Source organism: Neopelma chrysocephalum, unplaced genomic scaffold (assembly GCF_003984885.1).
Source record: "Neopelma chrysocephalum unplaced genomic scaffold, ASM398488v2 Primary Assembly neopelma1_131, whole genome shotgun sequence".
NCBI lineage: Eukaryota > Metazoa > Chordata > Aves > Passeriformes > Pipridae > Neopelma > Neopelma chrysocephalum.
This window is the reverse complement of record NW_020897793.1, coordinates 1,357,082-1,380,914: the sequence shown is the minus strand read 5'-3', so window position 1 is coordinate 1,380,914 and position 23,833 is coordinate 1,357,082. Positions and strand designations below refer to the sequence as shown.

Sequence of the window (23,833 nt, the reverse complement as noted above, 5' to 3'; positions counted from 1 at the left end):
CTTCTTTATCAGCTTATTCCCTTCCTCAAAAGAAAGAATTATGACAGAAATTGGGCTCCTTTTGGAAAGAAAGAGGAAATAGGACTGCAAACTTTCTAGAACAATGTATTTGCCAAAATGAAACAATATGGTTCAGCCAGCTGTTTGTATCAACATGCCCAGTCGGTGTTGCAGGAGAGATTCTGCACAAAGATTCTGATTATTTTCTCTTTTGTTTTGTCACGACTAGTACGAACTCTTCAGTGCAAGAGTATGATTTGTTAAATAAATTTTAAAGAGTGATTTTCTCTCTAAGACCAAGAATAAGTGATTTAAGTCTGTTGTTTCAAAACAGTTTCGATAATGTAGCAATTTCTTTATGCTTCTTACAAGAATGATTCACAAACTAATGTGAAAATCTAAAAAAAAAAAAAATTCTTAGATTTTAACTTATGTAAACTTAGTAAAAATGAGCCTGTGTGTCTGTTCCTAGACCATGTGTTTAGCCCCAAAAACCCTAATTCTGTGCAACTGATGTTCTCTTAAACAGAGCATCTAGATTTTATCAGCTTCTGACTTCTGTATGGATCTCTATTACTGCTTCATTCTTTTGTCATACAGAAGCCTTCTAAGCCCCAAAGCTGCTGTACTGAGCTCTAATGCACAGTTACCTGCTAATTTGTCAATTTTACATGTGCCCAGGATGATGTTTGACAGTGTATCTCTGTCAAACAGCCCAGATTTCAAAGGACCAGCTGTGTAACTGGTGTAAATTAACTTTGTTAACTTCAGTGAAAGAGCTCTGATTTATACCAGCTGAGAATCTCCATCCTATTTTTTGCTGCTTCCAATTATATACATAGAGTCTGATTCTCTTCTAAAGATTATTTTTAATGCCCATTGATTATGACAAAATGGATTGAAGTCCTCTTCCATGCTTTTAATCCAGTGAATAGGCAAAATACTCTAATTTAGGTTTGCCATACATCTTATTAGAGAATCACCGTTTGAGATTCATTAACTTCTGTTACCGTTTGCAAAACAACTCTCACTGATAAATAGGTTTGGATCCATTTATGAACATCAGTGAAGTAAGAAGCAAAAAATAGCTTGAGAAATCTTAATAATATAAATAGAGGCAGCTGGCATCTTTGCTGCTTTCCTGATGAAAATCCATAATGGGAAACTGCTTTGTGCCAGCATTCATTAGGTAACTTAAGTCAGTACTCTGCTGTAAAATTACTCCTACTGCTGCAGTAGCAAACGAGACTTGGTTTGGTTGGAGCCAGAGCTTCACCATCAATGTCTGATGCTGCCATCCCTAATTGACAATTGCAGAGAAGAGCATCTAGTCTGTCAATGCAAACAGTTAGACAGATGTCAAAGGTGACAGCTAAGCGGTGAAAGACCAGTGTGGTACTCCTGGCTTCCTCATTTAAGAGGACATGTCATATATTCACTACAACTGCATGTCCAAATACACTGCTAAAATTATCTCATGGTATTCCAACCTCATCACCATCTAAGCTACATGGAGAGCAAATTTAGTTGTATATTTACTTGTACATGAGTACTTTAGCACAAAAATGGCATGTATTTTTGGTTTTCTGGAATTCAGTCTTTGTATTTGTTCTGTATTTTCTTAACTATAAAAAGCCAGCTGTGTTGGTAACTACCAGTGAGGTGCATTGAGAGCAATGAGCCTCCTCCCAACATCACTGACTTCTCCAATGAAATATTGACTAAGCCCTGTGTAAGAAATAAAAACCCAGTTCAAATCTCTTACTATAAATATAAGGAACAGAGGGATAAAAGTAACACAGTGTGTATCAGATAGCAAAAAACTACCCAGAAAGTGTTTCTTATTTTACACTCAGTGAGATGGTAACTGCATTACATATTCTATGAGTTGAATAAACTACAGAAACATCCAAGAGTTCAGATAGATAAAAATTATTATAAAATAATATGTTTCTCATTCTGAAATAATCAACAAGCTGGGAAATAATTCTTAAAAAGGAGAAAATAATAAAATATCTACATTCCTTGCTTACAGTCCAAACTATTTCACTACTTCAGTGATCCATGCAGGTGGAGAAAAGGTTAATGTTGCTTTCTTACCCCCATGATCTTAGTGTGGCACCTGGAACAGGTTGGTGCAAAGAACTGTTCATAGCAGCGCTCACAGTACACACTATTCTGCTCCTCCACAAAGCACATATCAGCCAAGGATGTCTTGCAGTAAGCACAGTTGAATTCTTCTGGGTGCCAAGAGCGACCCATGGCTACCAGGAAAGGACCTCTGCAAACAATCATAGTTATCTTATTTGTATTGCAAAAAGACTGGAAGACCCTGAGTGCAAACCCACCTTGTCAGACACCACATACATGTGTAAGAAGCATTCTACCTGAACCATGAGGTGCACATTAAAAACATCCAGAAGCCTGAACAGAAATGGTCTTTTTCAAGATCATTACTCAAATACTCAAATGTTGTTAAAACATTTCATTACTGCTTGCTCACATACACTGGATTTACAGACAACTATTGGAAAAATCATCAATTGTTTTCATATCTGCATAGCTATAACAGGCCTTTGTAAGCAGCTGCAAAGACAACAGGAAAAGGCCAAGGGTTGCAACATAGAAGATAATGCTACTATTTGAAAGCATCAAATAACAAGCAACTTTCTAGACCTAGACACCCACACACCTCACAATAGCTCCAAAAGTCTCCTGCCTTGTTTTCATCCCAGAGTATTGCATGTAGCATGTTCTGGAAATGCCAGACTATCAGATGACAACTTGCTGTTTCATTATGTGGAAGACACATTAAATTCGTTTTGGTGATTGACTCTTGATTGTAGTTAGATATAGAGATTATTACTGGAGTATTTCCATTTCAGAATACATAAAGGGCAATAATCAGCATTTCCACATCACCAAACTAGCTCCTTTTAGTGGGGAAGACTGTCATTAAACATGGATTACTTAAAGTTGGATAGCAGTCCACAGGCTAACAGTAGGCACTGGTCCAGCACAATGAATTGGGAGAGGAGAAGGGAGAGGCATGCTATGAATCACTGGTAATAGAGTGTAGGCATTATCTTTCTCCAGACACAAAAGCAACAATTACATTTGGCTGCTGTTCCAAAATGATGCCTTGTTCCTTTTCTGTCTGTAATCCCCCCTCTCTGGCCCCAGCCCCCCAACTCTCCTAATTAAGTTGCACAAACCTCCTTCAAAGGGTTACCTTAGGACCAGAAACCTGTTTAAAAAACAAGCAGTGATTTGCCACAGCATCCAGGAGACCAACAATTAGCATGTATAACTTTGCAGTGATAAAAAGTGAACCGCGCAATAACAAAATGAGCTCTGGAAATGTTAAATTAATGAGGCAGACAACAGACATCCCTGCTGGGTAATTTAACAGAGTCTTAGGCTCTGGTACTGTATATTAATGCACAATAACCAGTCTCTCTGATATTTTTTTTTTCTGCTTCATCCCTCTTGAAGACCTCATGCTCTTACCGAATGATGCTGTTGCAGTGCCCACAGAGAGGAGTTCGGCTGCTGGCTGGGAAACGCTCAGCCCTCTGAACTGTTCCCCGGGCTATTGGAGGCTGGGAAGAAGTTGGAACTGGAGATGGGTAAGCACAGGTTGAGGCAGGAGATGGCACTGGAGCACCCCTTGGTAGGATGTGCTTTGTGACAGTGGTGGTGGATTTTCCAGGTGCAAATTTCTGGGAAAAGGAGTCATCTGTTACCCAGGGAGGGCGACTTGCAGGCTCCGTGTTGGCTGGGGTGTAGGAATGAACTGGTGCTGGTGCTGGTGCTGTTTTAAGTATCCCAAAAGAAACCAAGAAGTATTTTAAAGTCTTTTTCTTCTGATGGCAATACAGCAATACTTACCAAAGGGTACTCCACGACACACAAAAAGTAAAAGCTTCAGATGATACCTAATTACTGTCTGTTCCATTATTGCTCATTTATTCTGGAGTGAAGCCCAGGATATCAGCACAATTAGTGACTTTTAATCCACATGCATCACAGAAGTCATTGCCTACTGGCTTTTACAGATTTTATGGAGACCATTTTCAAGGTCATCTCTTCATTTTCTAGTAGGAATGGATATGACAATTCTGTGTTAATTTTGAAGACTGCCATATAATCTGTTTAAGATAGGTTAAAAACAGAAAGGCCAGATCATATAATAAAGTTTTAGATGGAATTCCTCAGAATTTCCATAAGTTATGATTAATTTTTGGTCTCATTATATTCATTCAAATGCAACGTTTTCTATAGATGTCACTGTTATCTATCATTTGTGGGTTTATTCCTCGGTTTCTGAAGAAAAACAGGCTCACACAGGGAACACAGAGATAGAGAGCACTGGAAGCAATATTGAGGGAGCCAATTCAGCTCACATGACCAGCAAGACAAAGCCAACAGCACTTAGAGGAAGGCCAGACTTCGGGTTATGACTGATCTCAGTTCAGTTCTTGGCTCTGCCACAGACTTCCTGTATAACTTTGAGCAAAGTGTAGTATCTCCGTGTCTCAGTTCCTGTGTATAAAATAGAATATTACACTTTCTTTTTTCTACCCTTTGACTATCAGATAAAATCTTCAGTGCAGACTGCCTCTTGTGTTTGTGTGCACCAGGCTCTAATCTTGGGTGGAGCTTTATCATGTAAAAATAAGCAGGAGCTACAGCCTGCACATACCGACAAGTTTTCCCATTGCCCTGCTCTGTTTAAAACATCAGATCGCGCATTATGTAGGACTGAAGTTACTGCCAAGTACAGGAGCACTAAAAGCAGTTTTCCTTTGCAAGGAAAACAAAGTGAATGGTTGAAAAGAATCTTGGACAGCTGAAGTGTTTTGCCCAAATGAGAGAGCACAGATCCAGGAACAGAAGCCAGTTCTGCAGCAGTCCAGGCAGACATTCTGCATAAGAGATCCCAGCGCCAATAAAATGATGACCAAATACAACATGGATAGTTTTAAGGGGCTTGCAGTTAGAAAGAGTGCTGAGTGTAACATGGATCTTTCTGAATAATTAAGTGAGATACTAAGTGGTGAGATTATGTTCTACTTAACACTCCTCCCTTAGCCCACACCCTGCTACACGGAATAACTTGCACTGGTTATTGGCAATTTGCAGGTGCTTAAATTGCATATATATATCAATGCACTGCAATCACCATCATGATCTTCTTTTTATCGAGGTCAGAGTTGAATCTAATGCATTTTCTTGATAAAACTTTCTTATTCTACAGTATCAACAAGTTTCTGCTTCAAAAACCATATCCCACCTTAGCTTGAGGCTTCCTATTTTTTTTTTACTTGGAAATGGTAAACAGTGTTTAAAGATTTCAGAACAGAGTTTATATGCAATCTTTTTAGATCCTGAGGCTGTTGCTATTTATGTATTACGGCATTAAGATAGGCAAAATTAGAAGGTAATATTTCATCTCTAATTGGTGAGTTCAAAAGGATCCCACCTATGAGCCTCTCTAATTAAATAAGGTGACTTCTAGCTCACTTCATTTTGTGAAAGGATTCTCCCTCCCCTAAAAGTGAGCTGTGGTTCATGCAGAGGATGGCCGTGTATCCCACAGAGGGCCTAACAAAATGGGCAGATATTCAAACCCAGAGTTCCAGAAAGGAAGAACAAATGCAGTCCAGGTACCATTTTTAGGATGTCTTTTTGTATTATTGTCTTTACTAAATTCAGCTTACAGGCTCTTTGTCATTTTTTTCTTCCTTAATGTCACAGTGTTGGTGTTCTATTTTTCCAGTTTGTTTATTCCAATCAATGCAGACGGAATATGATTTATCTGGGTTCAGGTTAATCTAGACCCCTTTCAAGGATAACCACTGGGGAAAAGTCTTTGTCTTTCATTCTCTCTACCTTCTATTTACTCTGTCTTTTCTACTTGCTGTGGTAAAATAAAGCAACCAAATAGGATTTTTTTTCCAGTTACTGAAAGAAAGTACCAGAGGAATTAATGCAAAATGACAAATGTTGGGTGTTTGCAACTGCTCTGAGTTCCCTTTTCAGCTGTTGTAATTTAATTTTACAGGCTTGATTTCTTATAATACATTTTCTTCCCGTGAACAAGCTGCAACTAGTATTGATTTAAAATAGTGTCATTGCAATGTATTAGAAAGATTTCACTTACTTTTGAGATTTTGGCAGTTGTTATTAAGAAGGCATTATTATCTTATTATCTTAGAACTATATCCCTAAGCTTATATGATCAACTTTTTTGTTTTAGTAGCTACTGCCATATACATTCATCTAGCCTGTTTATGTATTTCCAAGTCTTTCAGCATATATGCAGCAGAAAAAAGGGACTGTTTGCTGCTGGAAAAGTACTAAGATTCAGTATATCAGAGAATATATTCTTAAAATTTCAGTATTGCATGAGCTGACCACTACCTGATAAAAAATTAATACTTTAGAAAATTCAGTGAACTAACCTCTATCACCCTGTTTCTCTCACGCCTCAGATTCTCTTAGAGAAGGAAAGAATAAATGGGATTATTTTTATCCTCAGAGAATGGCAGGAGAAGAGGTCTCTTAACAGCAGCAGGAACAAGCCAATTCCTTGCTTCTGGGGAATTTGGAATTCTCCCCATCAATGTAGTATCAATGGCTATTTTCCCTCCAGCCAAAAAGGTATGTTACCAAAGACTCATTGAGTAAAGATTTATGTAGTCTCAAATGCTTTAGTCATAGACCAGCTCACACTGTGAGAACAATTTTCCTTTTTTTTTTTCTTTGTTAGTAGATGACATAAGTTATTCTTTATTATTTGCAGTAACAAATTAAATTCATAACCACAACTGATTTGGCTTGTTCTAGACTTAGTGGCCACATCCTTGAAGCTCAAAGTTTTCCTGTACACTGTTACAGAATACAGTAGATGACAGACAAAGCAGATGATGCTTTATAAGGAGACACTATTCTTATTCAGAAGAATTAAAAATGAAATTATATGTAGGCTGCTGTTTTAGTAGTGAAGGTGCTTAGGCTTCAGTGTAAAGTTCATTAAGGTTTGTGGTAATCCATCTACCAATTTCTAAAGGAGCAGATCAGGCCTTTATGCTTGACCACTTTGCATACTCGAGTGGTCCTATTTGGACGTGGGGATTTAAAAGGAAAGATCTGCTTTCTGACACTTAATATCATGTTGCATCGTGACACAAAACTGGCATTTGAGTTCCCTGGAATATGAGAAAGAGCTATCCCAGTCTGGGAAAGTGTAGGGGAAAGGAATACACAGGGATACCCTGCCATCTAGTGGTCCTTGTTCAGATGAGACGTCTGTGCGCCTTTTAAAAATGAAATTTTAAAGGGTTATGAAATTTAGGGAAAAGATTTTAGTGTTCACAGCTTTCCCTGTAGGAAGAAAACAAAGATTTTTAGCAGCAGAAAATTCCCACGTGAGTTAGGTTAGTTAAAGTTTAGACCTCCTGATTACTCCCATCTGAGCCAGATACTCAATGCAGTTTCATTTTGAGGTTTGTTTCAGTGTAAACAAGATTTAGCCTTTTTATGTTTGTTTGTTTTTTTTTTTCCAATCTGAGACAGATTAAAAGAGTCTTGTAAATCCTCTTAATGACTAAATCAGGTTTCTTCATATTGCATATATGGGCCTGTTGGTAGGTGTTGTAATCTGGAAGTTGGTGCCCCACATTTTAAGGGAAGCCGGTCATGTCACTCCCATGGACACTGACGGCTGCATAAAGACATTTCCACTTCTAATTTCTACACTGCAAATTCTCCCAGCAACCTCCACTATTTCAGCCTTTTCACACAGTGGATTCACAAAAATAGATGTCATTTGTTAAAGTGAGAGTGCAGTTATTGCAAAAGCCTGAGTTTGCACTTAGGAAGAAGAAGGTGTATTTTCTGACATATGACATAAATTGAGAGAACAGCTAGTCCTCTCAGATTGGGGTTGCATTTTACATTGCAGAACAGAATTTATATGCGTTGACAAAGCTGGGTGAGGAAGTTTTCTAACTGTCTTGATGGTTTGTTTCTAAGTACTATTGATCTTTCAGGTCTGTGGCAGGAAATGCCATTTTCTCCATTTCTTCCCAAGTGGCAATTTCCCATTTGCTCAGGACCGCAACTGTCTCCAAGGCCAACTCATGTTCCAAAACCAATGTGAAGTGCTACTACATCAAATATATAAAACTTAAAAAAGATGTCAAAACAAACCCCAAATATCTTCAGTAAAATATCTGTCTGGAATCTCTTTTGTACCTGAGTCACAGAATCACAGAATATTCAAAGTTGGAAGGGACCCACAGTGACCTTGGTGTTCACTTATGAAAGTATTTCAGAATCCTTCACTGGATATTTCAAACTCCTGAACAATACAGGGAGACTTACACTTTCTTTCTCTGCCACCTACTTAAGCTTTTATTAGGAGGCAATAGGGCTCAAAATCAGCAATATAAGGAACTTCAAAGAAAAATCAGCAATGTAAGGAAGTGCAAAGAAGATGCCCAACCCAGGGGAAAACAAAAGGATTGCCTCTTATTCCAAGTTGAATTCAACAGCCAGCTTTTTCTTTAACAGATACAGCTAATAATTGCAAATAGCTGCAGATTTATTTCTGTGGCAGGTCTGTATATTGAGAACTGGAGTTCATACTTCCCCCAAACGAACACACAGCTTAGCATCAATCAGTGTATTTAGGAGATATTTTGACTTGCCACAGTTTTTGCATTATTGAAATAAATCCTGTGTCTTCATCTTTCCTTTTACAAGTCAAAAATAGTAACATTTGCTTTCAGTGAGAACATGGTATATGCTGACACACTTAACCAAAAGCAAATGAGGAAAAACTGAAAGTTTATTTACTTGGAGATCCTTAAATAGCTTATGATAGCTCTTTTCCCCCCTTTATGTCTCAAATATAAAGATCAATCAATTGATTTGTCTGGCTGCTTTATGTCTAAGTAAAATTTCTACATTTGTTTAATTTCAGTAGATCCAGAAATAGACATTACAGAAGACAGAGTTTAAGACTCTTAGAATTCTTGGCCTTTTCATATTTACTTGACTGTCAAAATATAAATCAACTTTTTAGTTCTCTTGCTAAGAACAGAAAAACCTTAATTTGAAACAGAACTGTATTTAGACTTATATCACTGCCTCATTTAATTTGTTCATTTTGAAGGTTCACATTTTGGTCATCAATGGCTTTAGAGGTTCACTCCATTTGTAACACATTAATAAAAAGGAAATTAAAATAATATCAAGGAGCATATTTTCCACATGAATGACTAACCAAATATATTCCTTCAGTTACTAGACCTCTGGAAAATGGAAGCATAGCATTATGAAGTACATTAATACCTTATTCTTTATCTCAAATGTAAGCCTTAGTTTGAGGAGTTCAATATATGGCCTTATCTATTTTGCAAATACATTCTACTCAAGCTAATTCCACTTATTTTATCTTATTCCTAAATTGTCCATTCTTAAGCTATTTTATCTACTCTGTAGTGTCACTGGGCTCCTAACTGTGTTATTTTCCAGTTGTATTTCTTCTCAAAAATCAGGCTACACATATTTTATCACAGACTTTTCCCTTGCTTTCATTCTTTCTCCTCCATTTGTTCTACATTTTACCTCTGAAGCAGAATACAAATACAACAAAATCCTCGACCTTCAGATAATTTGAACCAAAACTAGCAGCTAGCAGCATTTAGTTCCATGTTTATAAATATTTTCTGATGCATCTGTGTCCTATTGCAAAATGTGCATTCTTTGCATTTTCTTTCTCTGAAAGAAATGTGTGTGCATTTTTTTTCTGGATCCTTTCAGTACTTTGAAGGCACCTTACCTGGCTGGTAGACAGAGGGCTTTATGCTGGCAGTAGTAACAACTCTTGGTTTTGAAGTACCAGAAGCAGCAGGACTTTCACCGTAGCTTCCAGAAACTGGTATTGGTGTATATGACTGGCTTGTGTTTCTAAAAGCAAAATGTAGGTGTGAACAACTTTATAAACAGTAAAAGTTACTGATAAAGAAGTAACAGATCTGGTAGCGTCCAAAGCACTCCAAGAGGAACAGTCTGTGAGAGCTACAGAGAGAATACTTTGAGATTCATCAGTCTTTATCATTGCTAAGAAAGGCTGGGACAATTGTATTAGTTGAATAAGGATTTTAAATAATGCCAATTTGCTCTTGCTGACACAGAAAATAACTTACTGAGGGAATATGACAAATTTGGAACTCTCAGTTTAACAAGGGATCAGACTTCAGGAACCTGCATACAAAATGTCTGTTTTCTGTTCCTCTACAAACAAAAAGGCCTGGTCTTGTATAAGATAAATCAATGAGAGATATCTTGACTTAAAAATACACTGGCTCTAACTATATGTGTTGCACTCCTTTCAAAAATATCGTAGTGACCTTTAAAAAACATTTCTAAAACCAATTCTTTCCCCCATTTAGACTGAAACCACAATTTACATTAATTTTCCTAATGTTCAGGTTCAGCCTACCCAAAAAACACGTGATAGGCAATATTATGATGCAATTTCTGCATTCCTAGATTAAAAACATTTGCTCAGAATTCCAAACATCCATAAGAAATAGTTCTTCTCTATTTCATGGCTTGAATGGCGATTCTCAGTTTGATTATAATAACACATTGAAATATATCCCTCTTCTATTTGCCTTGGGATGATTCTGTTTGTACTGTCTGTGCTTCATAGACCACTAAAAGAGCATCACAATCAAAGCAAGCAAGAGAGAAGAAAGAAGTACAAGGAGGGGAAGCAACAGATACCCAGATGTGTGCAGTAAGAAGAACCATTCACTACAGAACATCGCTCTTACTCACCCCAAAACCACAGTTTTACTTTCTTTTTCCCTTCAGTTTCTCTCTGTGTGAACCACATCCCTATACATTTGTGCTGACAGTTTAGGAGTTATTTACACAGTGGTTTTGTCTATAGGGAAATATTTGTCAGCACCTGAAAACAAGTGTCCAGCTTTGCCAGACTCCACCTTCACTTTTGCTTTCTTTAACAGTGGAAACAGATGCCACCTGGAGAAAACATGTTATAATTTTATGTGGCAAACCCAGTAAATTTCCTCCAGTACTGGTAAAACCCAAACATTCTGACAAACGGAAACTTCTGATTTTTAATTTTGAACAAAATAAACCTATGCTCACAACGTAGCTCTTTGCTGCTCTGACAGTGCTGCTACTATAGATCTAGTTTGCACAGCATTGCTGCCTCAGGCTAATTTATTTTGTCTATTTAGCAAGAACTAGAAACTTAGCTATTGCTACAATGGCAATAGTTAATTATTTCTGTACCTACTCTAGGGCTTAGGGCTGGATTTGGGTCCTCTATACCATGAGTGAACAGGAATCTCCAAGATAAACTATTTTAGGGGGTTTGTATTCACTGTAAGTTCTGTTGTGAATTGTGCTGTGATTTTGTAACAGCCAAAGCTGTTGTAAGCACAGTAATACTCTTTATGTTCCCTTCTTACCATCTATTTCCTGTTGCTCCCTCCCCATCTGTGGTACCTAAGAACACACTGTACTCAGGGTCAGGGGACACAGGGTCATTGCTCCTACCATAGCACAGACAGGGAGATGTACACTGCAGGCACACTGGATCCACACACAGCTTTCAAAATGCCATTACCTTAACACACTATCTAAAGAATTTTCCTTGGTTTAAAATCTACTATTCAAGGTAAACCAGACAGATCAGTATTTACAATGTGGATTAAAAGATTTTAAATCACGTGTCATACAGCCTTAATCTGAAGATGTCATACAGTCAGGAAAGTCTACTCCCAAATGCACAGGTCCATTGGTTGGAAAGACTCATTTGACTCTCCTTTAGTGCACAAAATACATAAAGAAGTTCTGAGCCAGATCAGTGATATTTAGACTGTCATGAAGAAGAAGGGTTATTCAAAATTAAAGTGTTTCCCAAATGTAATAGCATAGTGAAACCATGCCACTGGATTTCCTTCTATGGTCAAGAGAAATGAAGTTGAAAAACAAAACCACACACAAACACCCGCGCATTCATAGTACCAAAATCATAGCAAAATTAAAAGAAGTATTAAACTCTTTTAGATGTTTATGATGCATATTAAATACAGTAAGAAAGATAAAAAGGCTTGTCAAAGAGAAATAAAGTGTTACACTACATCATTAAGGGTTTTAGTGAAGTTAAAAGATTTTTCAGAATTTTTGCTGAAGAGAAGGAAACGGCGTGTGATTAAAAGAAAGAAGGAAATTAAGAAAAAATAAAAAGATGTCCTAAGGACCAAAGATGCTTTAATGGATCAGGAAGCACTGGCATCTTGAAAAGCAGTGGAAGCAACCTTACTGAATTTATCTGTAGCAGTCAATGGCAGGTGACAGGCAGCGAATTAAATACCGGCTCTGAAAACTATTAGTTGTCAGAAAAAGAAAGAGTAAATTTCTACACAGATCATTTTTATGTTAACGCTTTACTAGATGCTTACTAGCAGCAATAAACTGGTTTGTTAAGTGCTTTTAAGGTAGAGTAGCTGCACAAAATATTTTTATACCTCTTCTGTGACTGGTAGCTGATGGAGGTGGAAGAATGCCGGTTGAAACTAAAATGAGACAAAAGTTGTATTTGAAAAAATACACAAAAAAATTTGGGATATCTTCTCCTACCATAAATTTCTTATGAATAAGAGGTACTCTTAAGTGCTAAAGTAAACAACATGTACATATTTATATGAATAAGAGGTGCTCTTAAGTGCTAAAGAAACCAACATGTACATATTTATAATCATATAAGATCAGTATTACATTACATTTTGTTTTCTCATTTAAAGCTAGGAATCACAGTGAGACCTGAATAATGGTAACATAAGTAAAGGAGGTGAGTATATTGCTCCCTAAGCCACTCTCATCAGGTCTGCTTGTTATTTGGTTGTGGAATTTCAGTTCAACCACTGGACTGTTGGATTTGACATTCACCATTTATTTGTATTAGCAAAAAAAAATAAGTATGAAGGGTTTTTTGTCATTGTCATAAGCTTAAATTGCAGCAAATCTTAGAAGCAAACCTTGAATGAACTAAAGGCCAAAGACAGGTAAGTTTCCAGCTTATGAGGCACCTGGGAGAACCCCATGGAAAGGACAGGCTGGAGTAGCTGAAGCAAAAACCCATCATGTTCAACTTTGCCCTTGCAGAACCATTCTACTGTTACAGAGTTGTAGGTAAACAGGTAGATTTTTTTTTCTTGGGGAAACAGCATCATTTCAGAACATAAATGAGTCATTTACGCAAATACAGGAAGTACTTAAAGGAAGTTTGGTGTGAGAAACAAGAGGATTCAGAATGAACTCAGCTCCTGTCTAAGTGCGGAGCAGTGCATGGCATCAACTCCATCCCACGAGAGCACAGCCCACATTTGCCAGAATTACCAGAAGCCTATCACATGTCAGTTATTTTTCTAACTTCTGGGGAAGTTTTTCTTCCCTTTACCATGGATACAGTGCTTGGATTAAAATCCCAGGATCAGAAGCTGTACCTTCCTTAAAACCATAATCGTAACTCTTTCCACTGTTTCTCCTGGTTTTGTATTCCCAGAATGCTGTCTCATGAGGTGCCCTGCTTCAACCCTCCAGATGGAATAACAGATGCATACAGAGCTTCAAGTTTATTTAAAACTCTCCTGCTATGCTTTGTTCTTTGTAAGCAAGATCACAAGTGAAAGTCAGATAACATTTCAGATGTAAGAGTAACACAGTCAGTTAAGGATTAATGACTTATTCAAACATTCCTCTTCAGGAGCATTAGAAAGATTTTACTCAGGTTAGGTGTTATGCATATGGCTTTGCTCACAGAAGTAAAATTACTACAGAACTGGATCTACCAAAGTTTGAAATCATATTCAAATACTTAAGGATATTAAGATATCAAGAAATCCTTCTGCATTTTCTTTGTGGATCTTTTTCGGCCATCTAGAAGGAAAAAAACCCAACCCAAACACTGGAACAATGGTGGTAAAATCTCAGCCTCATCTTCCTGAGAATATTTTACAGGATGGGGACAGTGTTGTAACTAAGGTCATCCATATTTTATTCTGGAATAAAATTATATGAAATGCTCAGTGCTTCTCTGGTTGTCAAGTTGAAACTGGATTTTTAAGTCCATATTTTGGTATGCTAAAGCACTGTTTAATTTCTAAATGAACACTATCAGATGCCCAAAAATTTGACTTACATTATTTAGAAGCCAGTTTTGGTCTCTTATGTTTGAATACACTAGCTAGAACATACAACCGTTTTTAAAACAAACATGGAAGTAGTACACAAAGATAAAGAACCTATTTCAGCTGCAACACAGCCCTCCAAAACCAACCAACCAAACTGAGTTTGCTCCTTGTACCTGATAATCAGGGAACCAAATTTTTACAGGCCCTACAAGTTTCTGATTTGCCTTTATGTCCCAAGGCTTGCTGAAGCTCAGACAGGAACACGTGCCTGTTGGTAACAGTTTGAAGTGTATGTCAGCATCAAACCTTGTGTCATCCATTGGCAGTAGGATTTCAGGGCAGCAGCACATGAAGTTGATGTGCTGTAGATCTGAAGTCTTTGACTTAGAACATTGCCAGGCACAAGCAAGAGGTTTTAGTAGTCCGATTAAAGCATTGCTTTTTCAAAAGGACAGCAATTTTTCATAGATTCACAGAATCTTTCAGGTTGCAAGAGAGCTCAGGAAGAGTCTTATCTAACCTCCTGCTGGAAGCAAGGCCAGCTCTGAGGTCAGATGAGGTTGCTCCATGTTTTATCCAGTGATGTCTTGACAACCTTCAAGAATGGAGACACACAGCCTCCCCAGACAACCCATTTCCTTTCAAAGGGGCAGGAAAGGGGAAAATGGTCCATGCCTATCTAATGCAGGAAATTTACTTCCAATTCAAATGTCTTAATATCTCAAGGTGATCTTTTTATCCTCATGACTCGTTAAAATTGTGTTTCACACTGATTAGTCCATATTGATACATAAACACAAATGAATTTATAGTTTTAAGGCCTCACACTGCTTCCCTTCTCCCCATTAAATGGATATGAAATTAAAGGGAAATGAAAAACGCTCAATCAAGAAATAGTACTACATTAGCTCTAAGATAGTCATGCAAGGAGTGACAGCAAATACTGGCTATCTTTATATTAATTTATTAGCTATTTATATGTAAATTATACCTAGTGGTTGCTTAACTTGTCCCTGCCTATTACAGGGGTATTGAAACTGGATGATCTTTAAAGGTCCCTCTTAGGCCAAACCTTTCTATGATTCTGTGATTTCCAAGACAGCAATGAAAACATAGCTTTTATGGAAGATTTATAGAGGTCCTAAGATGTAGAGTGGTGAAATGTGAATGGGTGTGCTCTGTCTGGCCAGAGTAGTCACCAAAGCTTCAATTTATTTCATCTTCTGACTGATGGATACATTTCAGTCTTCAGCTGAGAGCAACCCTAAGATCAAGTGTTTCCTGTAGCTCAGAAGAAATAATAGGTTTTGCATGCCAGTGTTTAGTCAAGCTCGAATATGCACTGTTATTAATGCTTTGAAAGCAAGGGACCTTACCTGAGTATAAGAGGCTTTTAACTGCCTCCTACAACAACTATGTAGAACCCTCTTTTCACAGAGATATGTGATGATTCCAACTGACTAAAAGAGATTTGTTAGTAAAGCAAACAGTGGATTAAATACTTCTGGTGACATTTAAGAGTCTAATTGCACCAGAAGATTGAACGAAAAAGCGTTAGGTATTACTTCTGAAAAGCATAGCTACTCTCCTTTGTGACAAGAAACATGGCAAGAGCAAATGGCCTCAAGTTGGCCAGGGGAGGTTTAGGTTGGGTATTAGGAAAAAAATTTCTTCACTAAAATGTCTATCAAGCATTGGAACAGGTTGCTCAGGGAAGTGGTGGAGTCACCAGCCCTGGAGGTATTTAAAAGATGTATAGATGTGGCACTTAGGGATGTGGTTTAGTGGTGGACTTGGTAGTGCTGGGTTAACAGTTGGATTTGATCTTAGAAGTTCTTAAACAATTCTATGATTCTCATTATGTAAAGATTAGGTCCTTGTAATGGATACCTCTAAATAGCTCATCACTTTGGAATTTTGAAAGTTCATGCATAAAACTAGAAGTCAATGGCAATAAACACCCCTGCATCTGTTTTACCTTCTATTCCCAGTAACATTCTGGTGACATTCACCAGCTCCTTGAAACTAGTTATGATTAGTGTACTTCCACTCAAATAAATGGAATTACATCAGCAGTTAATTTTATTTCTTACGTTTTATTAGCTCCATACAGGAATTACTTCCCCTATGTAATTCCCATGGCTGTAAACAGACAGGTTTACATTCTAAAACTGAAAACTCTCATGTTGTGTTCTGTAGCTGTTTCATTTTTGCATTGGTTTCAGTGATGTGAAGCCAACCAAACTGCTTTCAAGTACTACCTATGCACAGCACTGGACTGCCATTTTCTGTGTTTTTTCTGAGAAAGATCGTTATACTTCTTGATGTGAAGCCATCAAACTTGCACACTGTGTTCATTCCAAACATCCCCTTTGGGTGATTCCTAACTACCTTCTTATGTAAAGATAAGAGGTACGTGGATCATTACAATCTCAAAAGTATTGCTAGTTTTTTGTTATTTCTGAAGACTGTTCAAATGAATCCTAAAATCTGCTGTTTTCTCCTCTGTTAGTGTTGTCAAAGTGTTAATGAAAGCAGTGAAAAGGCTTAGAAGTGAGGCAGTACAGCAGCATCCTCTTTTTCTAGTGAGAGAAACTACCTTTCCCTGTCACTCGTCTTTCACTAGTCGTGATTAAGAGCATAATAAAAGGTTTGTGATCCCTGTGATCCTATGTTTTCACCAAGAAAAAAAAAAGGCCCATCATTCCCACCCAGTGTAACTAGACAAATACTTTGATTTTAGGATGGCAAAAGCAGCACAAACCAACCAACTGAAACACCTTTGTTCCAAAAGAACCTTTTGGTCACATCTCCTATATCTAAAACTTAGTTGTTTCCCCTCTCGGTTTTCATGTGAAAGATAAGGAAGGAGGCTACTGATTCAAACACATCATGCTTCCAACAGTCTTTGCCAAGTCAATCTCTTAAGAAACTGAAAACCTTGAATCAGAGAGCATAATACAAATCAAACCAAATTAAGTTAAGAGAGCTTTACAGATATACCTAGACTGAGATGAGATAGCAGATGAAATAGTGGAAGCTGCTAATGACATGTTCTTGGACCCATGGAAAGGCTTAGGCTGTGAAAGAGAGCTGGGGGCTGCAAGTACTCTGCAGAAGACACAGTAAAAGCATGAAACATGAACAAAATGATTGAACAAGGACAAAAATCATGACATCACAACCAAGCTCTGTCAGAGTTCAGATACAGGAGGACTGCTGCATAGTTACCAGGAACAGGTTTTCTGTAGCATACATCTGCAGACTTACAGAATAGTACAACCAAGCACATTCCTACAGGACACAAGACAAAATGCACACATTATGTAAAAATCTTAAAACCAGACTCTACTGATAATTAAGAAAGACAATATTACAGGACAGGACTTTGTCAATGATACATGCTTTTATCTGCAAGATCTGAAGATGTTTGAGTCTGAATACAAGATAAAAATTTTAATATGCAAACAGTACCAGACAGAAGATTCTGATATTTAAAACAGAAGTAATTGGAATGATTAGTTTTGTAGAGGCATTTTTTTGTTTGAAGCATATACTAGTTAATCCATTTTCTTCATGCTACAATTTCAACTGAGGGATAAAAGTTACTTAAACCTTATCATTATTTCACGTGAAAGTGCCTTACAGCCCAGTTCTGAATTACAGCATAATACCTTATTCAAACCTCCTCTGCTGGTTGATTGATTTTCTTGCACTGGAATAAAAACACTGGATCCTGGTAGGTCACGATTAGGTAAAAACTGACCAAAGTGAGAAACTAAGTACTTGGTATACATACATAATGGAAGTCAACTAGCAAAAATTATCAAGAAGTAGAGCCAAGAGAACATTTCCAATTCCATTTACACACATTTAAGATGACTGGCTACAACTGAGGTCTTGGTTAAAGTAGTTTACATTACTGGAAGTGTGCTTTTCCTTGGATTTGTAAAGCATGCTAAAACATACATCTTTTCAGAATATTCATGTAGCAAACCCCAAAGATAAAAGAATAATATGCACCAAAGGAATTCACTCTTACTATCTCTAAAATTACTGTAACATAAGTGACAGCTGTATAAATCCCACAGGTTTCCTCACGTGATGTCTGACAGCTTTTAATATACAACTGTAACTCCCACTGTACTACAAGTGTTACAAGTGCTCACCTCCTTGAAACTCACTTCAGCTCTAAGGCTAATTCTCATTAGAGAAAAAGTATTAGATAAATCTAATAGAAACTACTTGACTTGACTTACAGAGCAAGTCAATCATCAAATGTCCACCATGTTTTATTGACATCTGCTATGATAGGTTGAGCTCAACCACGTGAGTAAATGACATTTTATAATTTTCCTTTTCATGTCCCACTGCAGAAAGACTATTAAAAGAACCTTCATTCACATTATTAAAAGAATCTCCATTCACTGTAACTATTATGAGGAATTGTTTTGGCTTTATTACAAGTGATGAAAAAACACTTCTAGTTTTAACCCTAGACTTGCTTTCTGAAAACAAAGTTATATTTTTGGGGCAGCATTATTTTGCAAATGCTTTGCAAACATGAACAACGTACCTCAAAATGAAAAAAAAATGCACCAAAATATATAAAAGCATATAAAACAGGTTACAGCTTTTCATACCACATTCTGAAGCGAAGAATGTGTATGCAGCATTTCCAGAGCCATATAGGGGGATAAAGCAGTGAAGCATTACCTTTGGAAGGAGGAGGAGAACGACTCCTGCACTACTGAGGTGCTTGCTGGTGGTGTCATCAGGCTGGCTGGATTTTGAGCAGCAGCAGCAGGCTGAGGTGCTGAAGCATGTGGTGCAGGAGCAGCAGAACTGGTAGACACCGGAGCATGCTCGACAGGGGTACTAATTAGACTTGAATTAAATAAAACAAGAAGCATCTTAAGAAGGCACACATTTAAATGTAGAGCACAAAACCTACTATGTTTGAACCTGCAAACATAGTAGCAGGCTGGGTTATTGAGGGAAAAGCACAATTATGCAAAGAAAAAAAAAAGACATTTGTTCAGCCTTTTCCGTTGTGCAGTTAAGACTGAAATGCAGTTTTGGTCCTGCTTGACTGAAATTTATCCCAGGTGTTACACAGCACTTTAGTCCTGCTCCCACTGAAGCCAGTGGTAGGAAATGTGGCATGGAAGACTTAAATGGTTGCAAAGAGCCTGTCACAAACTCTTTGAGCTCGGATAACTTTCATCCAATATTTACTCCTGGAACTGAAGTTTATATTAGCGTAAATTTTTTAATTAGATGAAGAAAAGCAATTTAAAGGATATTATCTCAGTCCTGTGCCAGCAGGTTTCCTGCAAATTCCGATAGTCTAGAAATCCAGTCAGCACAGTTTTCTGTTGGGTTTCATCAGTTTTGTGCAACCTGGGTAGTGGAAAAGGAGTCCCTTCGTCTCTGACCTGAATTCACCTTACATTACACCGCCCAACCCAAATAATAATGAGATGCCCTTTCAAACACAGAACAATATATAAAATACAAGGGGATGATGTAGCATAAAATTTTACTATGCTAGTTTTAAAACCACTTGGGTGATGAGCATGAGTTCTTATCCTTGTGGCCCTCTCGTACTATCGTGGCACAGATTACTTGGAGCAAAGTAATATTAATTTTCTTCATTTTTTCTTTATTTGATTGCAAATAAATGAATTGAAATGAATAATAATAATCTAGTCTGGTATCCTGTGGCCATTTTAGTAACCTACTGAACTACTAGTGTCTTTCATCACCCAGTGCTTGTGAACATACTTCAGCCTGAATTACTCATCTCTTACAGAGAGAAAAATGGCGCCAAGTTATCAGACAGCTTTGCAACATAGTTTAGTCAAAGTCATCCACTGCTAAGAAAACCAATCTTTTGGAAGGTTCAGTTTATTGTCTTCCATTAGCTCTTACATCAAATGAAAAAACCCCAAAATAAAATCACTGAAAACATTCAAGTTATTTGATGACTGTTTCACTGAACTTAATATCAACAGAATAATAATATTAATAATAGGTCCATTAATAATTTTCTTGCCAATAAACCTAATAAAAATAATTTAAAGTAATTTAAAATTTAAAAAGGAGAAATAAGAAAAGAGAAAAACTTCATTATTTTGTGTTTAGGCAGATTTTAGTGTGGATCTTATTAATTATTATCCACAGAACAAATAAGCCACTGAAAAATAACAAATTGCAACACTATTTTGGGGCAGAAACTTTGATGACAATATAAGCATATGTCCTGTAGGCATAAGGGACATTTTTCTTGATACTTCTTTAGTAGTTATCCAAATACATACTTTTTTTTTCTAAAATCAGAGCATTACTGTACATAGTTGTCTTGTCCATGAGCAGCGGCCTAAGAAAATAATGGATATATTTATACTTCTTTAGACCTAACTCATAAGTATATTGCCACATCTCTGCATTCTTACAAATCACTCCTATCAGGGTGATGGAATTCTGTGCTTCTCTTGCACAAGGTACAAAATGCCCCAAATACTCCTTCCTAAGCACAGTAAGTGTCAAATAACAGAAGAAAGCTTACAGTTCCACTACTGTTTCTCAGCCAACCTTAGCGCTCAAGCATTCTTTCTCTCAGCATTTTTTCCTTAGCAGATTTACCATCCATTGTGCAAATTTTCTCTGTTTTAGCCATTCTACCTCATATTTTCTTTTTGCTTCTCTCAAAAGTGCTAACTTGGCAAGTTACACTCCTGAGGACCCAGAGTGAGTGCTTGGTACTTCAGAATTTGTGACACCCCTTGTTCTTAAAGGGACTGTCCCATTTCACCTGTCCTTCTCTTCTTGTACGGCTCAGTAGTCTAATGATGGTGTCTTAATTATTTTCTGTTTGTTTAGCTGCAACAGAAGCGAGGTTGTTATAACCATACATTTCAAAGTAGAATGTAACCCGCAACAAAAGCAGAAAATCAGTATTTTCTCCCTTATGAATTTCATCTGCAATTATGCACATAAGAAATGAGGTCCTGAAAATACCCAGTTTGCAATTCTGGGTTTCAAATCATTACACCAAGTTTTGCAACAGTTTTGCAAAAGTTTGCCCATCGTAATATGCAGCTGAAATTCAGATCAGTTTTCCCATCTTGATGCATTTTATGATGCAAATTCTTCCAATTAACAAATAGACTATCAATTACAAAGCCTGTGCAGCAGAGTAGCTGAATATTACCCATCACAACTATGGGTCACAGGAGAGTCTGTTACTGAGTTTCAATATCCACAGGATTTTTTTTTCCCCTGTGCCACAGTGGGTACTGGAATTTTCCCATTAAAAGGTGTGGAGTCACAATTTAGTACTTACATGTCTTTGATCAGGCAAACAGGAAAGGAGTGAAACTATGCTGTACATAAAAATGGAACTTCGTATATGTCTTAAAAACAAACACAAACTAGGATTCCACCTATTTTGTCTATTTGCACTGATGTCAAAGGGAATTTGCTACAGATTTCGATAGATTCGCGACTTCCTACTTTGAAGAGAAGAAACCAGTGAACTTACTTAATTGTAACAATCTCCAAAACATTAATCAAAATACATATTCAGTGATATATATTGAAAAGAAAGTAAAAAAAAACCCAAAAACCTGTGTTTGAGGACAAGGACCTGTATGGAGACAGATTTGAACGGAACAACCCATGTAAATAAAATAAATGCAAATATACTAAAGTACCTTTTATAGTTTAAAGAAAATACAAACAGATTTTATCTTGCATGGTGTTTGCAATATTTCTTTTTATATAGTTAAAGTGTTAGGGGTTTGATTGTCTTCTTTCATGGTAGAATATATTAATTAACACACCAAGGAATTGGAATAAATATAAATGAAGTAGATATAACCTTAAAAATCAGGATGATTTTGTTCCATAAATTATATGCAGTTGGTAACACTCTCAACTCAGTTTTTAGAAAGATCTGAAGACTAACTTGAGTGGTTTTAATTTAACAACTATAAATTTTAAATAAATATTTAGATAGTCAAATAAAACAACTTTTTCTTTTCCTCAAGATTGCCTACTTCCTAGATTTTCAGTCTGATTTTTTTAGTACTTCAAGTGCAGCAGAATTTTAAGAACTGATAAATGTGAGTGCTGTTATATAAAATAGATAATATATTGCAACAGCTTCATTATTACATGTTACAGATGAGTTTTTGGTTGGTTGGTTTGTTTTTAAATGCAGTCATTCTGTAGATTTTAAATCTTTACAGTACTTTGTATTTTAAGGAAAATCAAAGAAAATTGAAAAAATCAAACATCTTCATATTTGTGGTAACAAACATAAAAGTAAGTTAGGTGGATGAAAACAAACACACATCTCTTCTCAGCTGATTTTCACTCATGAAAAGGAACACAGATCAGTAGAGGTTAAGAGGATAATAATAGTTAACAACCATAATGAGAAAACACAGCAACAAATGCACTTTAAGATGTAGAAAAAATAAGTGCAGATTATACTTCTTTCTCTCAGCAAAGTCGTAAGTTCTGAGACTTTCTGTCCAAATAACAATCAATTGGATTATTAAAGCAGTACTTAGTCTCCTTTATGTAATGCATGAAGGTTTTTTTGGTTTCTAATCCTCCAACATATCACATGTAAATAATTGAATATATAGGGAATAAAAACTAAAACATATAGGGAAAAATATCTCTTATTGTAGCATTTGTAGAAAAAAGTGCCTGAGAATATGGTTAGAGAAAGCCATAACATGGAAGAGTCTTACATTTGAATATGGGAATGGTTGTAGAAATACAGTCAAAATAGAGAAATATCAGCTGCTCTTTCTCTGCTAAAGGTGCTTTTATGACTGTTGTCTCTGTATTTTATGTGTGATCCTTAAGAGAGCCACTGAAAACATAACACCCACGTGAACTGGAAGTTGCTGGAATTTGTAGAACTTGAACACCTTCCTTTTAGGCAATGGGCATTTCCAGCTGAACTCCAGGAGTTAGAGGTTGTTATTACCAAAGCACTCCAAAGCTCCACAGCAGGTCAGTTATGCAGTTACACATCACAGTGTACCTTTGGTTACTGGATGAAGCAAGAGGGACTTTCTGGCCAGCAGTGGTGAAAGTGGCCTCCCTCTGACTTGTACCCGCTCCAAGCCTCACAGAGCCCTTGGAGGCCACTGGCTTGGCATTGTCAGTGTTGGCATCCCTGGTGGAGGGTTTAGGAGGATGCCAAATACTGGAGGTCACATACTGTGGCACATGCGCAGTGTCTGCAGGCCTGGGTAACAAAGATTACAAGGGGGTTTGAAAACGAGGCATTTCCTAGGGAATAGCAGGTATTTGAGGAAGAGACAGAATTCCAGTCACAGAAGAAGCTGGAGATCATCATGGTATTGCAGATGAAGTAATGACAAATCCTGATAGTTCATTAGTTTATTACTGCTTAAGACCAGGAAAGGCTTGAAGAATTAAAAAAGGTACCTTGTGTTAAATCTGGAAACCATATTGCTATGAATATCAAAATAAGACACATAGCAAGGCTGTGATGATAATGGAGGTGGAGAAAAGCTATGGTAGGACAAGTCACACAA

At 37.1% G+C, this 23,833-nt stretch overlaps 1 protein-coding gene across 5 annotated transcripts in view; it reads right to left on the bottom strand.

Annotated features, from left to right (window-relative positions):
- Nucleotides 1-23,833, bottom strand: part of LDB3 (LIM domain binding 3) — a 121,004-nt gene that overhangs the window by 5,291 nt on the left and 91,880 nt on the right. For 3 of the 5 annotated variants that reach the window (XM_027698650.1, XM_027698652.1, XM_027698649.1), the window contains 5 exons: nucleotides 18,963-19,133; nucleotides 12,582-12,629; nucleotides 9,854-9,981; nucleotides 3,511-3,814; nucleotides 2,101-2,281 (listed from right to left, as the gene is read on the bottom strand). In XM_027698650.1, coding sequence (XP_027554451.1) covers nucleotides 2,101-2,281; nucleotides 3,511-3,814; nucleotides 9,854-9,981; nucleotides 12,582-12,629; nucleotides 18,963-19,133 — 832 coding nt within the window. The remainder of the gene's footprint in view (nucleotides 1-2,100; nucleotides 2,282-3,510; nucleotides 3,815-9,853; nucleotides 9,982-12,581; nucleotides 12,630-18,962; nucleotides 19,134-23,833) is intronic. The other 2 variants (XM_027698651.1, XM_027698653.1) reach the window with 2 other exon arrangements.